The 21,962-nt window shown below is 47.4% G+C and overlaps 1 protein-coding gene across 6 annotated transcripts in view; it reads left to right on the forward strand.

Moving 5' to 3' along the window:
* The window catches only part of ITPR1 (inositol 1,4,5-trisphosphate receptor type 1), a 97,494-nt gene that overhangs the window by 44,056 nt on the left and 31,476 nt on the right, over positions 1–21,962 (forward strand). For all 6 annotated transcript variants that reach the window (XR_005774377.1, XM_040408694.1, XM_040408696.1 and 3 more), the window contains 29 exons: positions 1,362–1,508; positions 2,127–2,222; positions 3,112–3,266; positions 3,392–3,491; positions 3,580–3,740; positions 4,230–4,371; positions 4,445–4,603; positions 6,837–7,009; positions 7,101–7,220; positions 7,902–8,096; positions 8,174–8,425; positions 9,346–9,487; positions 9,574–9,727; positions 9,961–10,151; positions 10,306–10,426; positions 10,543–10,597; positions 12,014–12,179; positions 12,259–12,423; positions 12,589–12,654; positions 12,733–12,870; positions 12,951–13,076; positions 14,998–15,198; positions 15,281–15,532; positions 16,386–16,511; positions 16,619–16,747; positions 19,396–19,516; positions 19,614–19,798; positions 21,359–21,507; positions 21,724–21,835. Coding sequence is in view for 5 of the 6 variants with exons in the window: in XM_040408694.1 (XP_040264628.1) it covers positions 1,362–1,508; positions 2,127–2,222; positions 3,112–3,266; positions 3,392–3,491; positions 3,580–3,740; positions 4,230–4,371; positions 4,445–4,603; positions 6,837–7,009; positions 7,101–7,220; positions 7,902–8,096; positions 8,174–8,425; positions 9,346–9,487; positions 9,574–9,727; positions 9,961–10,151; positions 10,306–10,426; positions 10,543–10,597; positions 12,014–12,179; positions 12,259–12,423; positions 12,589–12,654; positions 12,733–12,870; positions 12,951–13,076; positions 14,998–15,198; positions 15,281–15,532; positions 16,386–16,511; positions 16,619–16,747; positions 19,396–19,516; positions 19,614–19,798; positions 21,359–21,507; positions 21,724–21,835 (4,299 nt within the window). In the remaining variant the exon portion in view is untranslated. The remainder of the gene's footprint in view (positions 1–1,361; positions 1,509–2,126; positions 2,223–3,111; positions 3,267–3,391; positions 3,492–3,579; positions 3,741–4,229; positions 4,372–4,444; positions 4,604–6,836; positions 7,010–7,100; positions 7,221–7,901; positions 8,097–8,173; positions 8,426–9,345; positions 9,488–9,573; positions 9,728–9,960; positions 10,152–10,305; positions 10,427–10,542; positions 10,598–12,013; positions 12,180–12,258; positions 12,424–12,588; positions 12,655–12,732; positions 12,871–12,950; positions 13,077–14,997; positions 15,199–15,280; positions 15,533–16,385; positions 16,512–16,618; positions 16,748–19,395; positions 19,517–19,613; positions 19,799–21,358; positions 21,508–21,723; positions 21,836–21,962) is intronic.

The raw sequence follows: 21,962 nt of genomic DNA on the forward strand, positions 1-21,962 counted from the left end.
GAAGCCGGTGATTCCCAGAAACAACACACCAAGCAGGAAATATCAACCGCATGGTAAGCAGTGTGAGAGTGAACTAAATGGAGCCTCAGTAATGACCACAGGCTGCACCTGACAAGGGGTGTGGTGGTCACTAAACAACAGACTGTCAGATAGCCGCACGTGCTGCCGATCTCGCCGATCTTCTCACCTCGGTCATGGGAGGAGCCGTGACACAGTCTGATGTGCAGGCACCACCTATATAAACTATATGGGCCATTTATAGTAAGATCGCTAAAAGAAAATGGTGACGGGTAATATGTATTAACAAGATACATTGGAACATGTTTCAAATGGCGATTTTTATTTTTATATATTTCTCTCTTAAAGCAATATCGCATATTGACTTTACCATATATTATTGTGAGATATAATGCGGTTAATCGTTGCGTTAATAACGCATCATGTGAATGACACATTCATTAAAGCGATCCAGGTCGTGTATTTGATTTCACCTTGTTTAAGACGATTTAAAAAGGATCCAAAATGGAGTCTCAGGTTTATACTCATTTGAACATATACCACTGAGGAAGAAACAATATTGTTTTGAGACGCGTCTGGTGAATGCTGACTGAAAAACAGGTCTCCATCCACACTTTATTAAGCTGACACACTGCGCTATTTGGAGGAGTGCGCTTGTGTCCTGAGATGGCGGAAAGTGGAGTTGTAAAGCTGATCACAAGCCGACTGGGAACCACACAGACCCGACTAAGAGAGATACAGCGGGGAGAGTCACGAAAGGTGGGAACCCCACCGAAAACTACGTGGTCGCGAGTAACCTCGGCTTAATGTGACTATAGAGACACCGCGCACGTATACCGCTAACCCTGCCACTCATATCCAAATTAACGCTGCCGGAATGTCAGCCAGTGCAGTGATTTAAACCCATATGTCACATGTGAGGTTAGCTGCCGTTCAGCTGCTGCTATTTGTATATGGACAATAATATCCATTGAACAAGACGCCGTCCAAAAACGGTCATGAATAACTGTTTGGCCATTTTTATATTTTTAATATTTCATTACTATAATTTTTATGCGTGGGCTCCGCATGATTTAAACCTGGGTTAACAATATTTTAATGAAGGTTTATTTAAATGGTGAATTTAATAAAATCTCGGCGATTTGAGAGCGTCTCATTAACGGGTCACCATTTATGCCTCCTTGGTATCGGGTGTTTTTCCTACTGAGGTACAAGATGAAAATCGTGACTCCTTTGTGACGTTTGCAGTGATAAAATGTTACTTTCCGTTCTCTACATAATGTATCATGGTTGTGGATGAGGAGATGCTGCCCGCTCTGGGTGACCCCATTATCTGTCTGCAGGGCGATGTGGTTCGGCTCTTCCATGCCGAGCAGGAGAAGTTCTTGACGTGTGACGAGCACAGGAAGAAGCAGTACGTGTTTCTCAGGACGACAGGGCGGCAGTCGGCCACTTCGGCTACCAGCTCCAAGGCTTTGTGGGAAGTCGAGGTAAGTGATCCAAACCCACCTCAAATGTAGTACGAGTTCAGATTGTGTAGATGTTTGGCCAATTGAACCAAAGACCTTTTGAGTCTTATGAAACGTCTTTCAGAACTTGATTATCTTTTGTGTCCAAAGTTTCTGATGGAGCGTTCACAAAGTCTGCAAGAGACGCCCTCTGTAACCCCTCGATACCCTGACCATGAGATGAGAAAATGTCTATTGACTCTCTCTCCCTATTATGGACAACCCTTTTAAGAGGACTGTTATCATAGACAATGGGGTATATTGCTAGGATATTCCTCCATTGTCTTATAGGTGCGGGGACCCGCACCTACATCGAGAACTGAGCCCCGCAAGGTGGTGGTGGCGGCTGGAGGGCTGAATGGGAGCGTACTGTGCATGCGCGGCCCCCACACTCATTCATTTCTATAGGGCCCGACTGAAATAGCCGAGCCATAGAAAATTAATGCAGGGCGGCTGTGCATGCGCAGTGCGCCTTCCTTCGCTTGCGGGGCCCCGATCTCTATCTAACACAGTAGGGGCATAACCTAGCAATATACCCCCCATTGTCCATGATGAGACCACTCCTTTAAATCCTCAATCCTTTGTAAATCTGTTTTTTAGGTGGTGCAGCATGACCCATGTAGAGGTGGCGCGGGCTACTGGAACAGTCTCTTTAGGTTCAAGCATCTTGCAACTGGGCATTACCTGGCAGCAGAGGTGAGTGACTCCTCCACGGAGGCTGAAGGCCACGATTTATCCCCAGCTGAAGACCGGCAGGGCTTGAGTGAGCCACTGCCCACAATGAATCCTGGCTGACTATGGTGGGTCACCTCATGGGTAACTCTCGCCCGCTCCTTCCACGTGGGTAAGGCTCACTTTCCGGTTCTCTTTCCCCAGGTAAATCCTGACTTTGATGCAGGTTGCCTGGAGTCTGAGGTTTCCGTAAGTAAAGGCTAGCCCGTAGAAGATCCTTCTCGTCCTATAGCATGGCTACCGGAAGGATGCCAGCTTGTTAACCCTTTCCCGACCACCGTTTCCACCTCACCTTGCATTTTGCCTGGCATCAGCTTTCTTGCCCATTTCATGATCTACAAGAAAGCCGTATGTCCTGTACACGGGGCTCCCATTGTCTGATCTTGATCCGTGCCCACCGCAGAGCCATTCAGCTGCACCGACGGCACTGAAGCCTCCAGTGGTGATTTCTGTAGTATTTTCTATGGTGGCATATGTTACCGGTAGAAAGAGGGGATTAAACTCTGACGTCTGCCGCTGCCCGTATACATAAAGGGGGGTGTAGGAGAATGTCGCTGTGGGGTTCAGGGGGGTTGGGCGGAGGCGCTGCCTGCATGCAGTCATTCTGGAGCATTTCTATTCTGGTCCGGAGCCGTGCAGAAGTTCACAAGGGTAGACGGTAGTTAAAGTTGCAGGAAGGGGCCGACTCCAGGCTGGTTTTTATGGATAACCTGACTTCTTTTTTTTTTTTCTTTCATGCAAGTATTTTGTCCATTTATTTTATTTTTTTCCCTGGTGCCTCTTATCATGTACATATCAAACTTTACATCTGAATTGGTTTCTACGTCCATCAAAAATCCCCTTTACTTATCAGATGGACGCAGAACAGGACCCCACCCGTGCCCGGCTCTGCATGGACTCTGAGAAGATCAAGTGTACATTGGTGTCTGTCCCTGAAGGCAATGATATCTCTTCCATCTTTGAGCTAGACCCTACCACCCTCCGAGGTGGAGACAGCCTGGTGCCAAGGTATTCTACAATCGCTGAGGTGCTTTGAGCCTCGTGGCTCCATGTGATCGCTATGAGCCTGTAGTTAGGAGGCTGCAGATCTTCTGGTCAGATTTGATTTTATTGGGGGTTTTCTTCACTTTCAGGAACTCGTATGTTCGGCTGCGTCATCTCTGCACCAACACCTGGGTCCACAGCACCAATAGCCCTATAGACAAGGATGAGGAGAAGCCGGTCATGCTAAGGGTGAGTGGCACCCAGCGGTCTTGCCGTTTGTGCCCTGACTAGAGGTCTGGTTATAGTCCTGGTCACGTGGTCCTCGCTTGTCTCTTAGATTGGTACGTCACCCATAAAGGAGGACAAGGAAGCCTTCGCCATAGTTCCCGTCTCACCTGCCGAGGTGCGAGATCTGGATTTTGCCAACGATGCCAGCAAAGTTCTGTCTTCCATTGCGGGAAAGTTGGAGAAAGGAACGATCACCCAGAATGAGAGAAGGTGAAGAGTCTGGGACACAACAAGTCCCAGCATGCCATAGCCATCACCAGCTTTCAAGGAACGCTGGGACTTCTAGTTTTACCACAAACTGATCCCCACATTGTCTTTAGTAACTTAAACCTAACACTTCTGCTCTTCTACTCTAGTCACATCCAGAGCTACATCTGCATCTTGTACTATATCAGGTCTTGTATGTAAATTGCATCCAGAGCTGTGCTCCGAATTCTGTAGCTTGCACCCACTTGCCAGAGTGCAATGCATTGTGGGAGGTTAGATGTTGGACAGTAGTGTGAAGAAAGATAAAGCATGGTGTAATTCAGAGAGCCAGCTGCAGAAGGGGCTTTAGATGTGCCTGGAGGAAAAGATACAATGTAACAGGAGATAAATACAAGGAAATTGAAACCAAGTATCTTTCTCAACACTTTATGCTGATTATAGATGTGAATTGTTGTGGAGTTCTCCTTTAAACTCTCTTCTTTTATCTGACAGGGCTGTGACCAAGCTCCTGGAGGAACTGGTCTACTTTGTGACTGCTGGGGTGAATTCTGGTCAGGATGTCCTGGAGGTTCTGGTGAACAAACCCAACCGTGAGCGTCAGAAGCTGATGCGGGAGCAGAATATCCTAAAACAGGTGCCTGTATCCTCTATACACATGGTGTCCCCCCTGAAAGCTGCTCGGTGGTAACTTGTGTGTCTCTCTAAAGATCTTCAAGCTGCTGCAGGCGCCGTTTACAGACTGCGGGGATGGTCCGATGCTGCGGCTGGAGGAGCTCGGAGATCAGCGGCACGCACCTTTTAGACATATATGCCGACTCTGCTACCGAGTACTAAGGCATTCGCAGCAAGACTACCGGAAAAATCAGGTGCAGAAATGTGTATTGTACAGGGTCCGAAACTCTGCCTCTATTACAGCTTTACAAGTTTGGAAGTTTGAGGGGTGTTCTGGTACTACAAGTTACACCCCATATGCAGTGAACAGCGGACAACTTAGATCAGTGGGGGTCAGACACCAGCGTGTGGGGGTCCTGCGTGACTGGCATGATGGTTGAGTACATGTGGGACTGTTAGATGTTGACGAGTGTTGTACTTGCCTGTCTCCAGCAGTCCTATTGAGATGATTAGTGACCGAGCGCATGCTCAAGTGATGCTTCTTACAGGGACAAAGTTCTCGGATCCGTTAGGGTCCCAGCAGTCGGAAACCCTTAAGTAACACTTTCTTTAGTCATTAGGGGATACTGGAATATGCCTTTAATTTCAGATCCCGCTCCATAGGCCTAGTTACATGATACAATTCTTGCTATAGACAGCCACCACTAGAGGGGGCTCACTACATACAGATTATACAGCCACCACTAGAGGGGGCTCACTACATACAGATTATACAGCCACCACTAGAGGGAGCTTACTACATACAGATTATACAGCCACCACTAGGGGGAGCTCACTACATACAGATTATACAGCCACCACTAGGGGAGCTCACTACATACAGATTATACAGCCACCACTAGAGGGAGCTCACTACATACAGATTATACAGCCACCACTAGGGGGAGCTCACTACATACAGATTATACAGCCACCACTAGAGGGAGCTCACTACATACAGATCATACAGCCACCACTAGGGGGAGCTCACTACATACAGATTATACATCCACCACTAGGGGGAGCACACTACATACAGATGATACAGCCACCACTAGAGGGAGCTCACTACATACAGATTATACAGCCACTACTAGAGGGAGCTCACTAAATACAGATTATACAGTCACCACTAGAGGGAGCTCACTACATACAGATTATACGGCCACCACTAGAGGGAGCTCATTACATACAGATTATACAGCCACCACTAGAGGGAGCTCACTACATACAGATTATACAGCCACCACTAGAGGGGAGCTTACTACATACAGATTATACAGCCACCACTAGAAGGAGCTCACTACATACAGATTATACAGCCACCACTAGGGGGAGCTCACTACATACAGATTATACAGCCACCACTAGAGGGAGCTCACTACATACAGATTGTACAGCCACCACTAGGGGGAGCTCACTACATACAGATTGTACAGCCACCACTAGGGGGAGCTCACTACATACAGATTATACAGCCACCACTAGAGTGAGCTCACTACATACAGATTATACAGCCACCACTAGAGGGAGCTCACTACATACAGATTATACAGCCACCACTAGAGGGGAGCTCACTAAATCTATGCTATGCTGTGAGCACCTGAGCTCCTAGTGGCGGCTGTATTTAGCAGAAATGTTATGTAACTAGGTCTATAGATGGGATCTGGAGCTCTGTATTGGGTAAAATGACACGACCCTCATATATTATGGAATTAATCAGTGAGATGTTGGATCAAAAAAGTCTTAAAAGGGTTCTCTGGGAATTAATAAAATACATTTTACTGAAAATACTGGTGGGAGAGAAAGGAGAGATATATAATATATAATATATATATATAATATATATATATATATATATATATATATATATATATATATATATATATCATTCTCATTAGTTTTAAGGGTTCGTTTTCTCTAGGGAGCAATCATGAGGAGAAATAAAATGGCCGCCGTCGTATTAGAACAGGGAAGACAAGTTGCTTCAGAGCACTGAGCTAAAGATCTACCTCATCCTCCTCTCTGCTCGTCAGGGATTGTGATCCTGAATGCAGATCTTCAGCTGAATCTCTAGGAATGGACTTCATGAGGCGATGGCTAAAGTACAAGCAGAGCAGAGATTCAGCTGAAGATCATATTAAACTGTATTCAGGATCCTAATCCCTGACGAGCAGAGAGGAGGATGAGGCGGCTCGAGCTCAGTGCTTTGATGTAACTTGTGCTCCTCTGTGATTAGGACAGTCTACGATGGCGGCCATGTTATTTCTCCTCACTATTGTTCCCCTGACAAGCCGTTATAACTAATGAAAGGTATTTAGGAATATATTTGTAATAAAGTAATATATATGTATTTTTAGTAATTTTATTAATTCCCGGAGAACCCTTTAATGAGGCGTCTGAGGTTCAGATTTGGGAGATGGTAATCTCTTTGCGCGGTGTCCACAGGAATACATCGCCAAGCAGTTTGGGTTCATGCAGAAGCAGATCGGTTATGATGTTTTGGCAGAAGACACAATCACGGCTCTGCTACACAATAACCGCAAGCTGTTGGAGAAGCACATTACGGCGGCCGAGATCGACACCTTCGTCAGCCTAGTGAGAAAGAACCGCGAACCAAGGTGAGGCCATCGGAGGAGGGTCCATACTGCACTTAAAGGAGCCCTCCAGCCAATACATTGTATGACTTTGTATCTTTTGCTTCCTGTGAAGGTTTCTGGATTATCTGTCGGATCTCTGTGTTTCTATGAATAAATCCATCCCGGTCACTCAGGAGTTAATCTGTAAGGCGGTGCTGAACCCGGCCAATGCCGACATCCTCATCGAGACCAAGTAAGAAATCTCAGTATCTGATCTGTTCATGGCTTCCACCTGAGCTTCAGAGGGGTGCAGTGACTGGGGGTCCCACCTTAATCTGGCCATGCATTGCTAGGTAACCCTCTTTCAGGAACCCAAATGCCACCCGATCTCCCCTCCGACCATCTATAGGCGAGGCTGAGCATGCATGTGGCCCTTTACACTTAAAGTAATATCCCATCTTAGACCCCTCTAGGACTAGCACCTACAGTTGGGGGATTAGCTGAGCAAGCATGTGGTTTCCCATAGATTTCTGTAGAAGTGCACGGCCACCTCGCCATTCATTTTCCCCCTGGATCTGGGGGTCAGGAGACCCCCTATTCTGAAGATGGGTGCGGGTCTCAAAGGTGGTACCCATCTCTATGGCTAGTGCTCATAATGTCTGAAATTGTAATACTCCTTTAAGTCTAAGGATGTGAGAGGCAGCTTCACCGGTGGTCCACCCCAATGGCCGTCAGGGAGGGAACTTGACTTCCCCCTAGTAGAGTCCTGGCCATAAACTTTATATGGAGCCCATAGAAATCGGAGGACTGTCAGGTAGTGCCTGGATGTACCAGGCCCTCACCTTCTTCTGTTACCTGTGGGCAACCCCTAAGCCAGTCTGTACTTGTGATGGTTGGTTGCTGGTTGACCGCCATGCTTTATCCCTTCCCATAGGCTAGTTCTATCTCGTTTTGAGTTTGAAGGCCTGAACACTGGCGATAACCCTCTGGAAGCTGGAGAGGATGAGGAGGAGGTTTGGCTTTTCTGGAGGGACAGCAATAAGGAGACTCGCAGTAAGAGCATCCGAGAACTGGCTCAAGACGCCAAAGAGGGTCAGAAAGAAGATCAAGACGTCCTGAGCTACTACAGGTAAAACGCATGAGCGCTCTGGTCTGTGACCTGCATGGCATCTTCAGCTGCTCTTCATACTGTAATCTCCCCTGCAGATACCAACTCAACCTGTTTGCCCGGATGTGTCTGGACCGCCAGTATCTGGCCATTAACGAGATCTCAGGGCAATTGGACGTTGACCTCATTTTGCGCTGTATGGCTGATGAGAACCTGCCGTTTGATCTGCGGGCGTCCTTCTCCCGCCTGATGCTTCATATGCATGTGGACCGGGACCCGCAGGAACAGGTGACGCCAGTGAAGTACGCCCGCTTGTGGTCAGAAATACCATCGGAGATCGCCATTGACGAGTAAGTGAGCACCATAGAGGCGCTCTGTGTAACTGAGCCAGTAGTTCTGCTGCACTTGGATGAGGCACTGGTGATATTTCGCAGCCGCAGCCTCATCCTCTTAAAGGGGTGCTCTGCATGGGACAGTCCAAACTGGTTAGAGGGGGTTTTTAGACAAAAAGCAGAACTGTGGTCCCCAAGCGATAGGTAATCTGTGGTGAGTGTTCACTTTCCCTGCAGCACCTCCACAGGAGAAAATGGGTACTACAGTGTCCATGGATTGTCTGTGTAATGCAGGAAAGGTCCCCGAGAATGAGAGTGAGGACCCTGAACTAAGGACCCCCGCAATTAAAGGGGTTCACCAGGAGTTTAAAATTATTGGAAAAGCCTCCATGTGTATTAAAATATGAAAGAACCCATAACCTCCCTAACTGATGTCCATCCGCTTCCTAGTTCTGTCTCTCCAGCCGGAACCCGATAAGCCTTAGAACGGAAGCGGCGGGATCGGAGAGAGTGGTTGTTTGTGTTTTTTTTGTTTTTTTTGTTTTTTTTTAAGTAACCCCCCCTTTGAGGCCTATGCCCATACTCTTTACCCCCAGGACAACCGTGTCGCAATGGACAAGGATATGACTGTTCTATTATGGGCCAGACATTCTGTTCCACAAAATGCGGGATGCACACGGCCAGTATCGGTGTATTTCGGATCCGCAATTTGCAGGCCATAAAACACCAACGGTCATGTGCATGAACCCCAACGCTGAACTCCTTAATGGGGTGAACTAACGTTAACTTTCTGAATTGGACAGTTTAATTATGACATTCAGATTTTCCACTGCTGGCGCCATTCTCTATTACCTCTGTACACCAGAGCAGCTAGGAAGGAGATGTAGTGTGTTAAGGACTGACTCCTGAACCCAGAATGTTCTCCCCCCCTTCCCCAGCTATGACAGCAGCGGGACCTCCAGGGATGATATAAAAGAGCGTTTTGCTCAGACCATGGAGTTTGTGGAAGAATACCTGCGTGATGTAGTCGGGCAGAGGTTTCCTTTCTCGGACAAGGAGAAGAACAAGCTGACCTTCGAGGTGAAGTGACCACAGCACCCACAAGACTCTGCTGCATTAGACCGAACCTCTGACTGACCTATCTCTGTGGGGTCTTCTCTTCGCAGGTGGTGAACTTGGCACGTAATCTCATCTACTTTGGCTTTTACAACTTCAACGACCTCCTCCGACTGACGAAGATCCTTCTGGCTATCCTGGACTGTGTGCACCTGGCGGCCAACTTCCCTTCTAACAAAATGGGCAAAGGGGATGAAAAGCAAGGTATCTAAAGGGGGCAAATAAATGGTCATAGGGGTAGAGAGGGTTGACTCCCCAATTTATCAGTTTCCATTGCATCTGTTGGTATAATGGGGGTAATGCATCAGGGTCCCAGCTAGGTCTGACCTTCTGGATATCTCCCCTGTAAAAGCCACCATCATGGCCCCCACAGCAGTTGTTCCACAGCACTTTCGGGGATCTTGTGGTGTCTCACTGAGAACGTCTCTAACCTGCAGGGGGCAGTAATGTGATGCGCTCCATACATGGTGTCGGGGAGCTCATGACACAGGTAGTCCTGCGCGGTGGAGGCTTCCTCCCAATGACCCCGTTGGTGGCACCTGAGGGAGCCATCAAACCTCAACGGGAACCTGAGAAGGAGGACATACTGGTGATGGACACGAAGCTGAAGATTATAGAAATTTTACAGGTACAGGATTCTTCCATGGTTTGGAAGGTGATACTTGGGTTCGGACTCCTCCAGGCTGTGTCCGGTGGAGTAATTACAAAGACGTGTGCGTTACGTGTTTTCAGGTGTTTGGTTTTTCCAGATTTTTGACTCTCCTTTATGTCTTGTTCTTTAGTTCATTCTCAATGTCCGTCTGGATTACCGCATCTCCTGCCTCCTCTGCATCTTCAAGAATGAATTTGATGAGAGCAACGCTCAGAGCAGCGATGGTTCAGAAACCACCACAGTAGTGCCAGGTATGACGGACCTGCAGCAAGAAGTGTCACATCCTGCACCGTACAGTTACATACGAGCACAGCACAAGTGTATAGATTAGTTTTTTTGTTATTTTTCTTTTCTTCTAAACCTTCAGGAGCTCTGGATTTTGAGCACATTGAGGAGCAGGCAGAAGGAATCTTTGGAGGAAGGCAAGTGTCAGTAATTCCTACCCCAAATTCAGTAGTTTACAAGTGGTCACAGCTCCATATTCCAGCTGCAGAACTTAGACAGGCACGTGATATAATTGTCCACCACTAGAGGGAGCTCACTACATACAGATTACAGTCACCACTAGAGGGAGCTCACTACATACAGATTATACAGTCACCACTAGGGGGAGCTCACTACATACAGATCATACAGCCACCACTAGAGGGAGCTCACTACATACAGATTATACAGCCACCACTAGAGGGAGCTCACTACATACAGGTTATACAGCCACCACTAGAGGGAGCTCACTACATACAGATTATACAGCCACCACTAGAGGGAGCTCACTACATACAGATCATACAGCCACCACTAGAGGGAGCTCACTACATACAGATTATACAGTCACCACTAGAGGGAGCTCACTACATACAGATTATACAGTCACCACTAGAGGGAGCTCATTACATACAGATTATACAGCCACCACTAGAGGGAGATCACTACATACAGATTATACAGCCACCACTAGGGGGAGATCACTACATACAGATTATACAGCCACCACTAGGGGGAGCTCACTACATACAGATTATACAGCCACCACTAGGGGGAGCTCACTACATACAGATTATACAGCCACCACTAGGGGGAGCTCACTACATACAGATTATACAGCCACCACTAGGGGGAGCTCACTACATACAGATTATACAGCCACCACTAGGGGGAGCTCACTACATACAGATTATACAGTCACCACTAGAGGGAGCTCACTACATACAGATTATACAGCCACCACTAGAGGGAGCTCACTACATACAGATTATACAGCCACCACTAGGGGGAGCTCACTACATACAGATTATACAGCCACCACTAGGGGGAGCTCACTACATACAGATTATACAGCCACCACTAGGGGGAGCTCACTACATACAGATTATACAGCCACCACTAGGGGGAGCTCACTACATACAGATTATACAGTCACCACTAGGGGGAGCTCACTACATACAGATTATACAGCCACCACTAGAGGGAGCTCACTACATACAGATTATACAGTCACCACTAGAGGGAGCTCACTACATACAGATCATACAGCCACCACTAGAGGGAGCTCACTATATACAGATTATACAGTCACCACTAGAGGGAGCTCACTGCATACAGATTATACAGCCACCACTAGAGGGAGCTCACTACATACAGATTATACAGCCACCACTAGGGGGAGCTCACTACAGACTGTTATCCATTGACCTTAAAGAACGGATGTGTAATCCGTGACAAACCCTTTTCAAAATGTGCTTTTAACCCCAGCATCCCCTGACAATAAATCTGTATGCAGTAAGCTTCCCCCCTGGTAACAATGAGCAGACTTGGTACTTTTTCTCTTTTCTTCCTAGTGAGGAGAACACTCCTTTGGACTTGGACGATGATGGTGGGCGCACGTTTCTACGTGTCTTGCTCCACCTCACAATGCACGACTACCCCCCACTAGTGTCAGGAGCCCTGCAGCTCCTCTTCCGCCACTTCAGCCAGCGCCAGGAGGTTCTGCAGGCATTTAAACAGGTAGGAAGTTGGTGGAGGAGCCTCCATATCTTTGGTTATGGTCCTGGAGGGTTTTCTGACCTATGATCTGTGCTCCAAGGTCCAGCTCCTTGTGACCAGCCAAGATGTGGATAACTACAAGCAAATAAAGCAAGACTTGGATCAGCTGAGGTCCATCGTGGAGAAGTCTGAGCTCTGGGTGTACAAGGGGTCGGGTCCAGAAGAGGCTCCAGAGCCATCCGCTACAGCCGCAGGGGGCAAGGATGTACGTTTTTGTTTGATAATTCCCGTAGACTTTTTTATTTGCGTCTGTAATATTGCAGCTTGTGGCAGGCATATTGATCTGCTCGCTTGTCCGGTTCTAGAAGTGGACCTTATGGTGCACTGGTACCAGCAGAACCACTTCAGTTCCTTCCTTTCAATCCCACAGGAGCAATCAAAGACCCCGAAAAAACCAGAGACTACAAGCAGCTACAACTACAGGGTAGTCCGTGAGGTGAGCCATAGACCTGCTGTACTGACCCGAATGTTAACAATATGAACTCAACTCACCCTGGCTGCTTTAACCCTTTAGATCCTCCTACGTCTCAGCAAGCTCTGTGTGCAGGAAAACACGTCGGGCCGGCGAAACCGCAAACAGCAGCAGCGTCTCTTGCGTAACATGGGGGCGCACGCGGTGGTCCTGGAGCTGCTGCAGATCCCATACGAAAAGGTGGATTAGATTTTCTCTTCGTGAAGTTTGTCACTAAGACCGCGTCAAGAGGATTTATGCAGATTTTCACTCCGTTTCAGACCGAGGACACGCGGATGCAGGAGATCATGAGAATCGCACACGAGTTCTTGCAGAACTTCTGCGCAGGGAACCAACAGAACCAGACGCTGCTGCACAAACACATCAACCTGTTCCTGACGCCTGGAGTGAGTGACAGACTATTCGCTTACTAGGGAGCCCAATGTACTCCCGGATTTATTTATTTTGAACTGGTGATCTGTCCTCAGGATAGATCGATCATCAATATCTGATCAGTGAAGGTTCGCCATCTGGGACTCCCGCTGATCAGCTGTGAGCGCCGCAGCCTTCTCACAGCTTACCAGGCACAGCGCCGTACGTTGTATAGTGGCCGTGCTTGGTATTGCAGCTCAGCCCTGTTCACTTGTATGGGGCTGAGCTGCTTCCAGGCCACATGAATGATGACTGGGTCATCACGCGGCCTAGGAGAAGCTGAGAGAAGGCCGCGGCGCTACTGTGAGCACCAATGCCTTCTCAAAACAGCTGATCGGGGGGGTCCCGGGTGTCGGACCCTCACCGATCAGATACGGATGACCTATTCTGAGGATGGGTCATCAGTAAAAAATCTTGGAAAACAATTTCAAAGAGACGTGCCGATTATTGGGGTCGCACAGACTTTTCCCATCTCGTAGCTTGAGCTCGGTCTCTAGTTCATTCTTGTCGCTGCTGGAATTGTTCAAACTGAAAGCCGCTCTGTCATATAAGTGATCAAGATGGACATATTGAATGTGGAACATTGCATGGAGACAAAGTATAGATTAATTTATCCACTTGGTGGCGCTCTGTCTCCTCCATACATAATCTAAGAAATCAGTATCCAGATTTGATCGGCTTTGGACCATTAACGGTACGGCCGCATGGGTTGGGTACGCTGCAGGAATTCCACGTATAAAGTAGGCGAAAAATTCTCATCCATTTTTCTCCTATTCTTACATTTTCACGTGCTGTGGACAGAATCTTCAGCCATCAGAATCCACACGTGGTACATGGTGCACATCTTACATTCACAGCTCTCTGTGAATTTCCATCATGGAATGCAGAGGGCGAAACCCAAGCCAGATCCAGTTTTGTGGCCGTGTCCTAAAAAAGGGGTTTCTGGCTTGAGGGAAATTACATTTAATCACTCGATAAATGAAAAGTTTCCAACTTTTATAATATTCCTTGATTTAACTTCTCACCCATTAAGATCTTCTTGCTTTCAGTGAATAACGCTCCGGTTTCCATTCAGAGGCTGTAAACCTGTGCATGGCTGGTTCTGCTCTCAGCTGAGAAGTGGATGCAGTTGTTTCAGCCCGGACTCCAGACTGATACATTGTAGCTGTGGCTGCTTTGTGTCGCATTATCTAGATTGGATACACTTGCATCCTCGCTCTGTATGGGTTTACTGCCTCTGAATGGAACCAGCAGTGCGCTCATTAAGGGATCGTTCTCACAAACATATATATATTTTTCCATGTACGTTCTGTGTTGTCATGTGCGGCCGGTATGCAGAACCATTCACTTCAATGGGGCTGCAAAGAAGAAAAAACAAACGGAAATGACTCCGTGTGCATTCAGTTTCCGTATGTCTGCCTGGCTGATCCTCCAAAAGTAGAACGTTCTATTGTCCACATTACAAGGATAGGACTGTTCTCCTAGCGGCCAGCCGTTCTGTTCCGCCAAATTTGGAATGCACACGTTCGGTATCGGTGTTTTGCGGATCCACAAAACAACAATGGTCGTGTGCATAAGCCCTTACTGAAAGCAAGTAGAGATGTTTAAAATGGGCAGGACTTGAAACACAAAGTGGGAAATTTATCAAAATTGGTTTAAGGGAAAACTGGCTTAGTTGCCCAGAGCAACCAATCGGATTCCACCTTTCATTTCCCCCAAAGTCTTCTGTGAAGTTGCAGAACTTTCATGTGCATTAAACTGAAGCGTCTTCCAGGTCTGCTTCCTGCATAATCCGCTTTGACTCTGTTACTTTGTAGCCCAGGAGCCATGTTTGATTTGGCGCCCCCTGCAGGGCCGTCACATCTGTTGATCAGGTCTCTTCTCCCGGGGTTGCAGATTTTGGAAGCAGTCACCATGCAGCACATCTTCATGAATAACTTCCAGCTGTGCAGTGAGATTAACGAGCGCGTCGTCCAGCACTTCGCTCACTGCATCGAGACGCACGGACGCAGCGTTCAGTATATTAAGTTTCTGCAGACGATTGTGAAGGCTGAAGGACGGTTCATTAAGAAGTGCCAGGATATAGTCATGGCGGAGGTGAGTCTTGGCAGTCATCACCTGCTCTGCACTTCATCCTCCCTGACAGTCAGACACAATCTTCTCTCTTTGTCTCCTGCAGCTGGTGAACTCCGGTGAGGACGTCCTGGTCTTCTACAATGACCGGGCATCGTTCCAAACTCTGGTGCAGATGATGCGTTCTGAGAGGGAGAGGATGGATGAGAACAGTCCTCTGATGTATCACATCCACCTGGTGGAGCTCCTGGCCGTGTGCACGGAAGGCAAGAATGTCTACACCGAGATCAAGTGCAACTCTCTGCTCCCACTGGACGACATTGTCCGGGTGGTCACTCATGAAGATTGCATCCCGGAGGTAAGCCTGGATCCACTAAAGGTGCCGGCTGTCTGCCCGGAGGAGACTCTTAAAGGGGTTCTCCACCTAGTCTTGTGTAAGCATGGTCCTCGCAAGCTTCATGTTCAGTTCCAGTTCATCCTGACAGGCTGGTTGCTAGGGAAGAGCTACCTGGCAACAACATTAAAAACACTACAGTTGTTACAATGTATCCCCAGCAACCAGTCAGATTAGACGCTCCTGCTCTGGAGGGATCCTGTGCTGCCAGCAGGAAAGTAGCAGCCGCCCCACATTAATACTGCAGCTTAGGGTACTTTCACACTAGTGTTTTTCTTTTCCGGCATAGAGTTCCGTCACAGGGGCTCAATACCGGAAAAGAACTGATCAGGCATTTCCCCGTGCATTCTGAATGGAGAGCAATCCGTTCAGGATGTCCTCAGTTCAGTCTTTTTGACTGATCAGGCAAAAGATAAAACCGTAGCTTGCTACGGTTTTATCATCTCCAGCGGATAAAAACTGAAGACTTGCCTGAATGCCAGATCCGTAGGAATGTATTAGTTCAAAATGCCGGATCCGTCCTTCCGTCCATGCGCAGACCGAAAAAAAAGTAAATGCCGGATCCGTTTTGCCGGATGACACCGGAAAGACGGATCCGCCATTTCAATGCATATTTCTGACTGATCATTGGACAGACTAGATGGGCCAAATGGTTCTTATCTGCCGACACATTCTATGATCAGGATCCTTACTGATGCCATCAGTTGGCATACATTTTGCCGGATCCAGCAGGCAGTTCCGGCGACGGATCACTCTGCCACAAGTGTGAAAGTAGCCTTACCAAAATAATAATTTTTTTTATTTTTTATGCTCCCAGGTAAAGATCGCCTACATCAACTTCCTCAATCACTGCTACGTCGATACAGAAGTGGAAATGAAGGAGATTTACACCAGTAACCACATGTGGAAACTGTTTGAGAATTTCCTGGTGGACATCTGCAGGGTGAGGAGAGTCTCGCCTGAACCCTTCCCCCTGGACTTTTCATTCTGGTCTTTGGCTGGTGCTTGCAGTTGTCAACCATCCTACTCATATGAGGCTTTATCCTGTAGGTTTGTAACAGCACCAGTGACCGGAAGCATGCGGACCTAGTGCTGGAGCGATATGTGACGGAGACGGTGATGAGCATCGTTAACACCTTCTTCAGCTCTCCTTTCTCCGACCAGAGCACAACGCTGCAGGTACATGAGGAGAAGGCCTGGGGGGGGGGGAGGGATTTCACCTACTCTGCTCACTGACTGCAGTGTCTTATGGCAGCTCAGGCATTGTCCAGTGACACCTGCTGGAGGAACTGTGTAACTGCACTCCTGGGTCAGAAATGATACAATGAAGCCTCCCACTGTGTGAGGACGTCTGTGGCTCGTGTCTTTTAATATCGATTGGACCCTGGGCAAAAATTTACTTGGGCCCCCTAGATCTCACCTTCCCACAACCTAGCAGGCAATCACGCCCTCCACCACAACACACACAGAAGAAAATCCACACATCTGGTAGAGTCCATTGAATGACTGTAAATACTTCCAGTTCTGAAGACTCCAGTGGCTCAGGATCAGTGCTCTGGGCAGCTGGGCTCAGGCTGGAAGTGGGCACCGCTCTGCAGGAAGGAGACCAGGGCTCGGCTCACCCTAGTGTTACAGTGCACCCCAGCACCCCACAGTACGCAGTATAGCACCCTATAGTATACAGCAACCCACAGTATGCAGTATAGCACCCTATAGTATACAACACCACACAGTATGCAGTATAGCACCCTATAGTATACAGCACCCCACAGTATGCAGTATAGCACCCCACAGTATGCAGTATAGCACCCTATAGTATACAGCACCCCACAGTATGCAGTATAGCACCCCACAGTATGCAGTATAGCACCCTATAGTATACAGCACCCCACAGTATGCAGTATAGCACCCTATAGTATACAGCACCCCACAGTATGCAGTATAGCACCCTATAGTATACAGCACCCCACAGTATGCAGTATAGCACCCTATAGTATACAGCACCCCACAGTATGCAGTATAGCACCCTATGGTATTCAGCACCCCACAGTATGCAGTATAGCACCCTATAGTATTCAGCACCCCACAGTATGCAGTATAGCACCCTATGGTATTCAGCACCCCACAGTATGCAGTATAGCACCCTATAGTATTCAGCACCCCACAGTATGCAGTATAGCACCCCATAGTGTATAGCACCTTATAGTGTACAGCACCCCACACTATACAATATACAGCCCCCCACAGTATACAGTATAGCACCTCACGGTATACAGCACCTCACAGTATACAGCACACTAAACTATACAGAATACAGCACCTTACAGTATACAGCATCCCACAGTATACAGTAGAGCAGTACAGCACCCCACATTATACAGCACCCTACAGTATACAGTAGAGCAGTATAGCACACCATAGTATACAGCACCCCACAGTATACAGTAGCTTACAGTATATTAGCATAACGGCTCCTGTCACCTTTTCCTGATGTAATCTTCACAAAAAATGCTCCACAGTTAAGGCAAACTTCTCCTTCAGCAACACTCCTGGTAGAAAGAAAGGACCTTTGATGAACTCATAGCCATGTGACCAGTAATATTGCTAGGTTACTGGTCACATGGTGACGATGTCATCTAAGGTCCTTTTATCCTAAGAGAATCACAGTTTGCTGCCTGGAGTGCCGGCAGGCATGGCAGCACCCCTTGTGTAGCTGGCAGCCTGACACCCGGGGCAGTGGCTAGCAGGGCTCAAGAGGCAGCTGCCTTGGGACCCCCAGGAGCAACTTTGCCTGGGGCAGCTGCCCCTTTTGCCCCTTGTTAAAGACGGCCCTGCTCGTGCCATTAATGCCCTAAGCATCGTACATTAAAATATTGTATATAGTTTATTTATTAATTATCATATATAGACCGTTTATTTAACAAAACAGTGTTTTTGTTTCTTCACCATTGTCAAGATCTTGGCTTGCTGTCAGTGAATGAGAGCATTCTTGTTTTTTGTGGACTAAACTGTCTAAGCTCCAAGAGATACATTGTAAGAATTTACCTGGCGTTTACTGCACAGAGGATTGTTCAAACTGAATGCTAAAGTAACAAACCCTCAGCTGTAGGAAACTCTAGATCCGGGCAGGTTTTAAGCCCTTGAATGTAAACTAATAATCAGGAATGGTCCATTCACTGACTGCAAGCATACAGTGGGGTGGAAAGGAAACATTTAAAGTAAGTTACAAACCTTGAACAGATTAGGCTTTATTTCTGTGCCGTGATGACTTTTTAAAGGTATTTTGTGGGTTTTCGGATCAGTATTTGTTGGGCTCTTGGTTCCTGTGAGTTTTCGTCCGTTTTCTAATGGCGGTGTTTTTGCTGCAGGCCTTGATGCTCGAAAAAATGAAGCAGGTAAATGGGTGGCGCGTCACCAGGTGCATTGTGGGTGTTTCACTTTGCGTTGGGTTTATACTGACACTTCTGGGAAGGTTTCACGTAGAGCACAGGCTGAGCAGGGGTCCTTGTAGTTGCCGTTGATGAATATTATACTTTTAACCCTTAAGCCTCATGCACACGTCCGTGGAACACGGACCGCAAGATACCGGCCTGTATTCCTGCCGAGTGCAGGAGCGCCCCGCGTCATTGGTTGCTATGACGCCGCCGCTGCTATACAGTAATACACTCGTATAGATAATACGAGTGTATTACTGTACAGCAGCGGGCGCACGGCGTAATAGCAACCAATGACTCCTGCACTCGGCAGGAATCCAGGCCGGTATCTCGCGGTCGGTGTTCCACGGACGTGTGCATGAGGCTTCACTTTGCGGATTGCTGTCCCCGCAGACCCGGCAGCCGGTGTTTGTCCAGCTCCTGCAGGCCGTCTTCAGGGTCTATCACTGTGGCTGGCTCCTTCCCTCCCAGAAGGCATCGGTGGAGAGCTGCATTCGGGTGTTGTCAGATGTCGGTAAGCGGAGGTTTTGGTAACGAGGCGGTCAATGGTTGCTGGTGACCGCTGGGTGGGAAGTTTGTGTGTTGTTTATTTTCCCCGTATTTCCTTGCAGCGAAGAGCCGCGCCATTGCCATCCCTGTAGACCTCGACAGTCAGGTGAACAACTTATTCCTGAAGAGTCATAACATTGTGCAGAAGACGGCCATGAACTGGCGCATGTCTGTGCGAAACGCGACCCGGCGGGACTCGGTGCTGACTGCTTCACGGGACTATCGCAACATCATTGAGCGGCTGCAGGTGGGAGATGGAAACGGTCCTGTCCTGTGACACAAGATTATAATGGCGCATCCGTTCCTTTCCTTCCACTTGTTAAAGGTGACGTCCACCCTAAAAGGGGAGGAGTAAGGATTATAAATGACCAGATCAAATCCTCCCTCAATGTTATTTAGTTGGGTAAATATTTTGGTTGGCGTGATCCTTTAATCCTTTCACTACCAGCGCCGCTGGAGCGATGGGCAAACATGGTGCCCGCTTTCACATGCAGCGGGCGTTATGGCCGATGGATATCTGCTGTTTCGAACAGCAGAGACCCACAGCTAATTACTGCGACAGGCAATAATGCCGATCGCGGTGATTAAAGCCTTTTTAGATGCCGTGATCAAGGGAGCTCGCACTTCTGGGATTCTTACCAGTAGCCTCTGCGGCCACTGAGGATGCCGGGAACTGGATCTAGCTGAAGGGACCCAGGGCATGTAAGCGGCAGGTGGCAGGCCAGCGCAAGAAATGGGCAATGCTGACATCTTAAATGGATGTAAAAAATCCATAAATGTTTAGAATTAAAAAAAGAAAATTTGGATTTTGTAGGCTCAAATGAGCTTCAAAATCATAAAGTAAAAAAAATCTGTTAAAAATATAAATTGAAATCGCCCCCTTTTCCGTATAATAAAATAAATACTTAAAGGGAACCTGTCATGTGGATATTTGATTATAATCTAACTAATTATATACAATCATTAACTACTAAAAAGTACCTTGGATGTCTTCACTTACTGGTGTGACAGATGGTTACCTCATAATATACACACAAAGATGCCGCATGCTAATGAGCTGATTTGAGTCCAGCGTGATGTCACTGAGTCCAGCGTATATTTAATTCAGAGCTATAGCCACTCCCCTGCCCACCTGCTGCTGATTCCTATGGAAAATAACTGTCAATCAGCAGCAGGTGGGCGGGGAGAGTCAGGAGCTCATGAATATTCAGGACTCATCATTATCAGCTGGAGCTTTTCAATACAAGATGTTGGCAGATTGACCGGGTCAATTAAAGAAAGTGACCCAGCATTGTGCTAAGAGAATCAGTCACTTATTTATGTTGCCCTTAGTTAGGACACCATAAAGCTGGTGACAGGTTCCCTTTTAAATAACAAATATAAACATGGGTATCACCATGACCGTAAACGTATGTATTATTAGATACATTGTATGGTATTTTAAATGGTGGTATTAGAAAGTACAACTTTTCCTGCAAAAAATAAGCTCTCGTACTACTATGTGAATGGAAAAATAAAAAAGTTATGGCTCAAATCAGATGGGGAAGAAAAATGAAATCGGGAAAACCTCCGGTATCCAATGGGTTAACTCTGCTTCTCTCTCTCTCTGTGGGTGGAGCAGCGACTACTTTGACCCCCCCTTCCCCTATAATGGTGGGATTTGTATTTCTTATGTCCTCCTAAGTAGTATTGGGGGGGGTGCATATTTTTGGTGGGCTTTATTTCCGCTCCCCTCGTTCAGGTTGCTCATGCCTTTTGCATTATGTAGTCGTATGATCCGTGTAATGGGATCTCGTCCTCCTCTCAGGACATCGTCTCTTCTCTGGAGGACCGGCTGCGGCCACTGGTTCAGGCTGAACTTTCTGTACTTGTGGATGTTCTGCACCGACCGGAGCTTCTGTTCCCAGAAAACACAGACGCCCGCAAGAAGTGTGAGAGCGGACAGTTCATCTGCAAGTGAGTGACGTGTGTGTTTTTTTTTTTTTTTTTTTTTTATTTGCTGCAAAGCATTAATGCTAAAGTGGTCTGTAGGGGGTGACTAGTTTTACATCCAGTTACTATGTAGCTTCATTTCTATATCCTGGTGCAGTCATTCTCCGTTTCAATTGCTAAGACACATTTTCTACCAGTCTCCGTTTAAAATAAATATATATTTCCCTTTCTTATCCCAAGATTAATTCGACACACCAAACAACTTCTGGAAGAAAACGAGGAGAAGCTTTGCATCAAGGTCCTGCAGACACTGCGGGAGATGATGGCAAAAGATCGTGGTTATGGAGACAAGGTAGGAAGATTCACAGAAGTGACCCTGGACCAGGAGTATGGTGTTCTCCTCGGCAGTACCAAATACGGCCACTAGGTGGCAGTGCTGCATTGTCTTAGGCTAAAACCAGTTGCGGTCCTGTTCTAAT

The sequence above is a fragment of the Bufo bufo genome, chromosome 9 (assembly GCF_905171765.1).
Source record: "Bufo bufo chromosome 9, aBufBuf1.1, whole genome shotgun sequence".
NCBI lineage: Eukaryota > Metazoa > Chordata > Amphibia > Anura > Bufonidae > Bufo > Bufo bufo.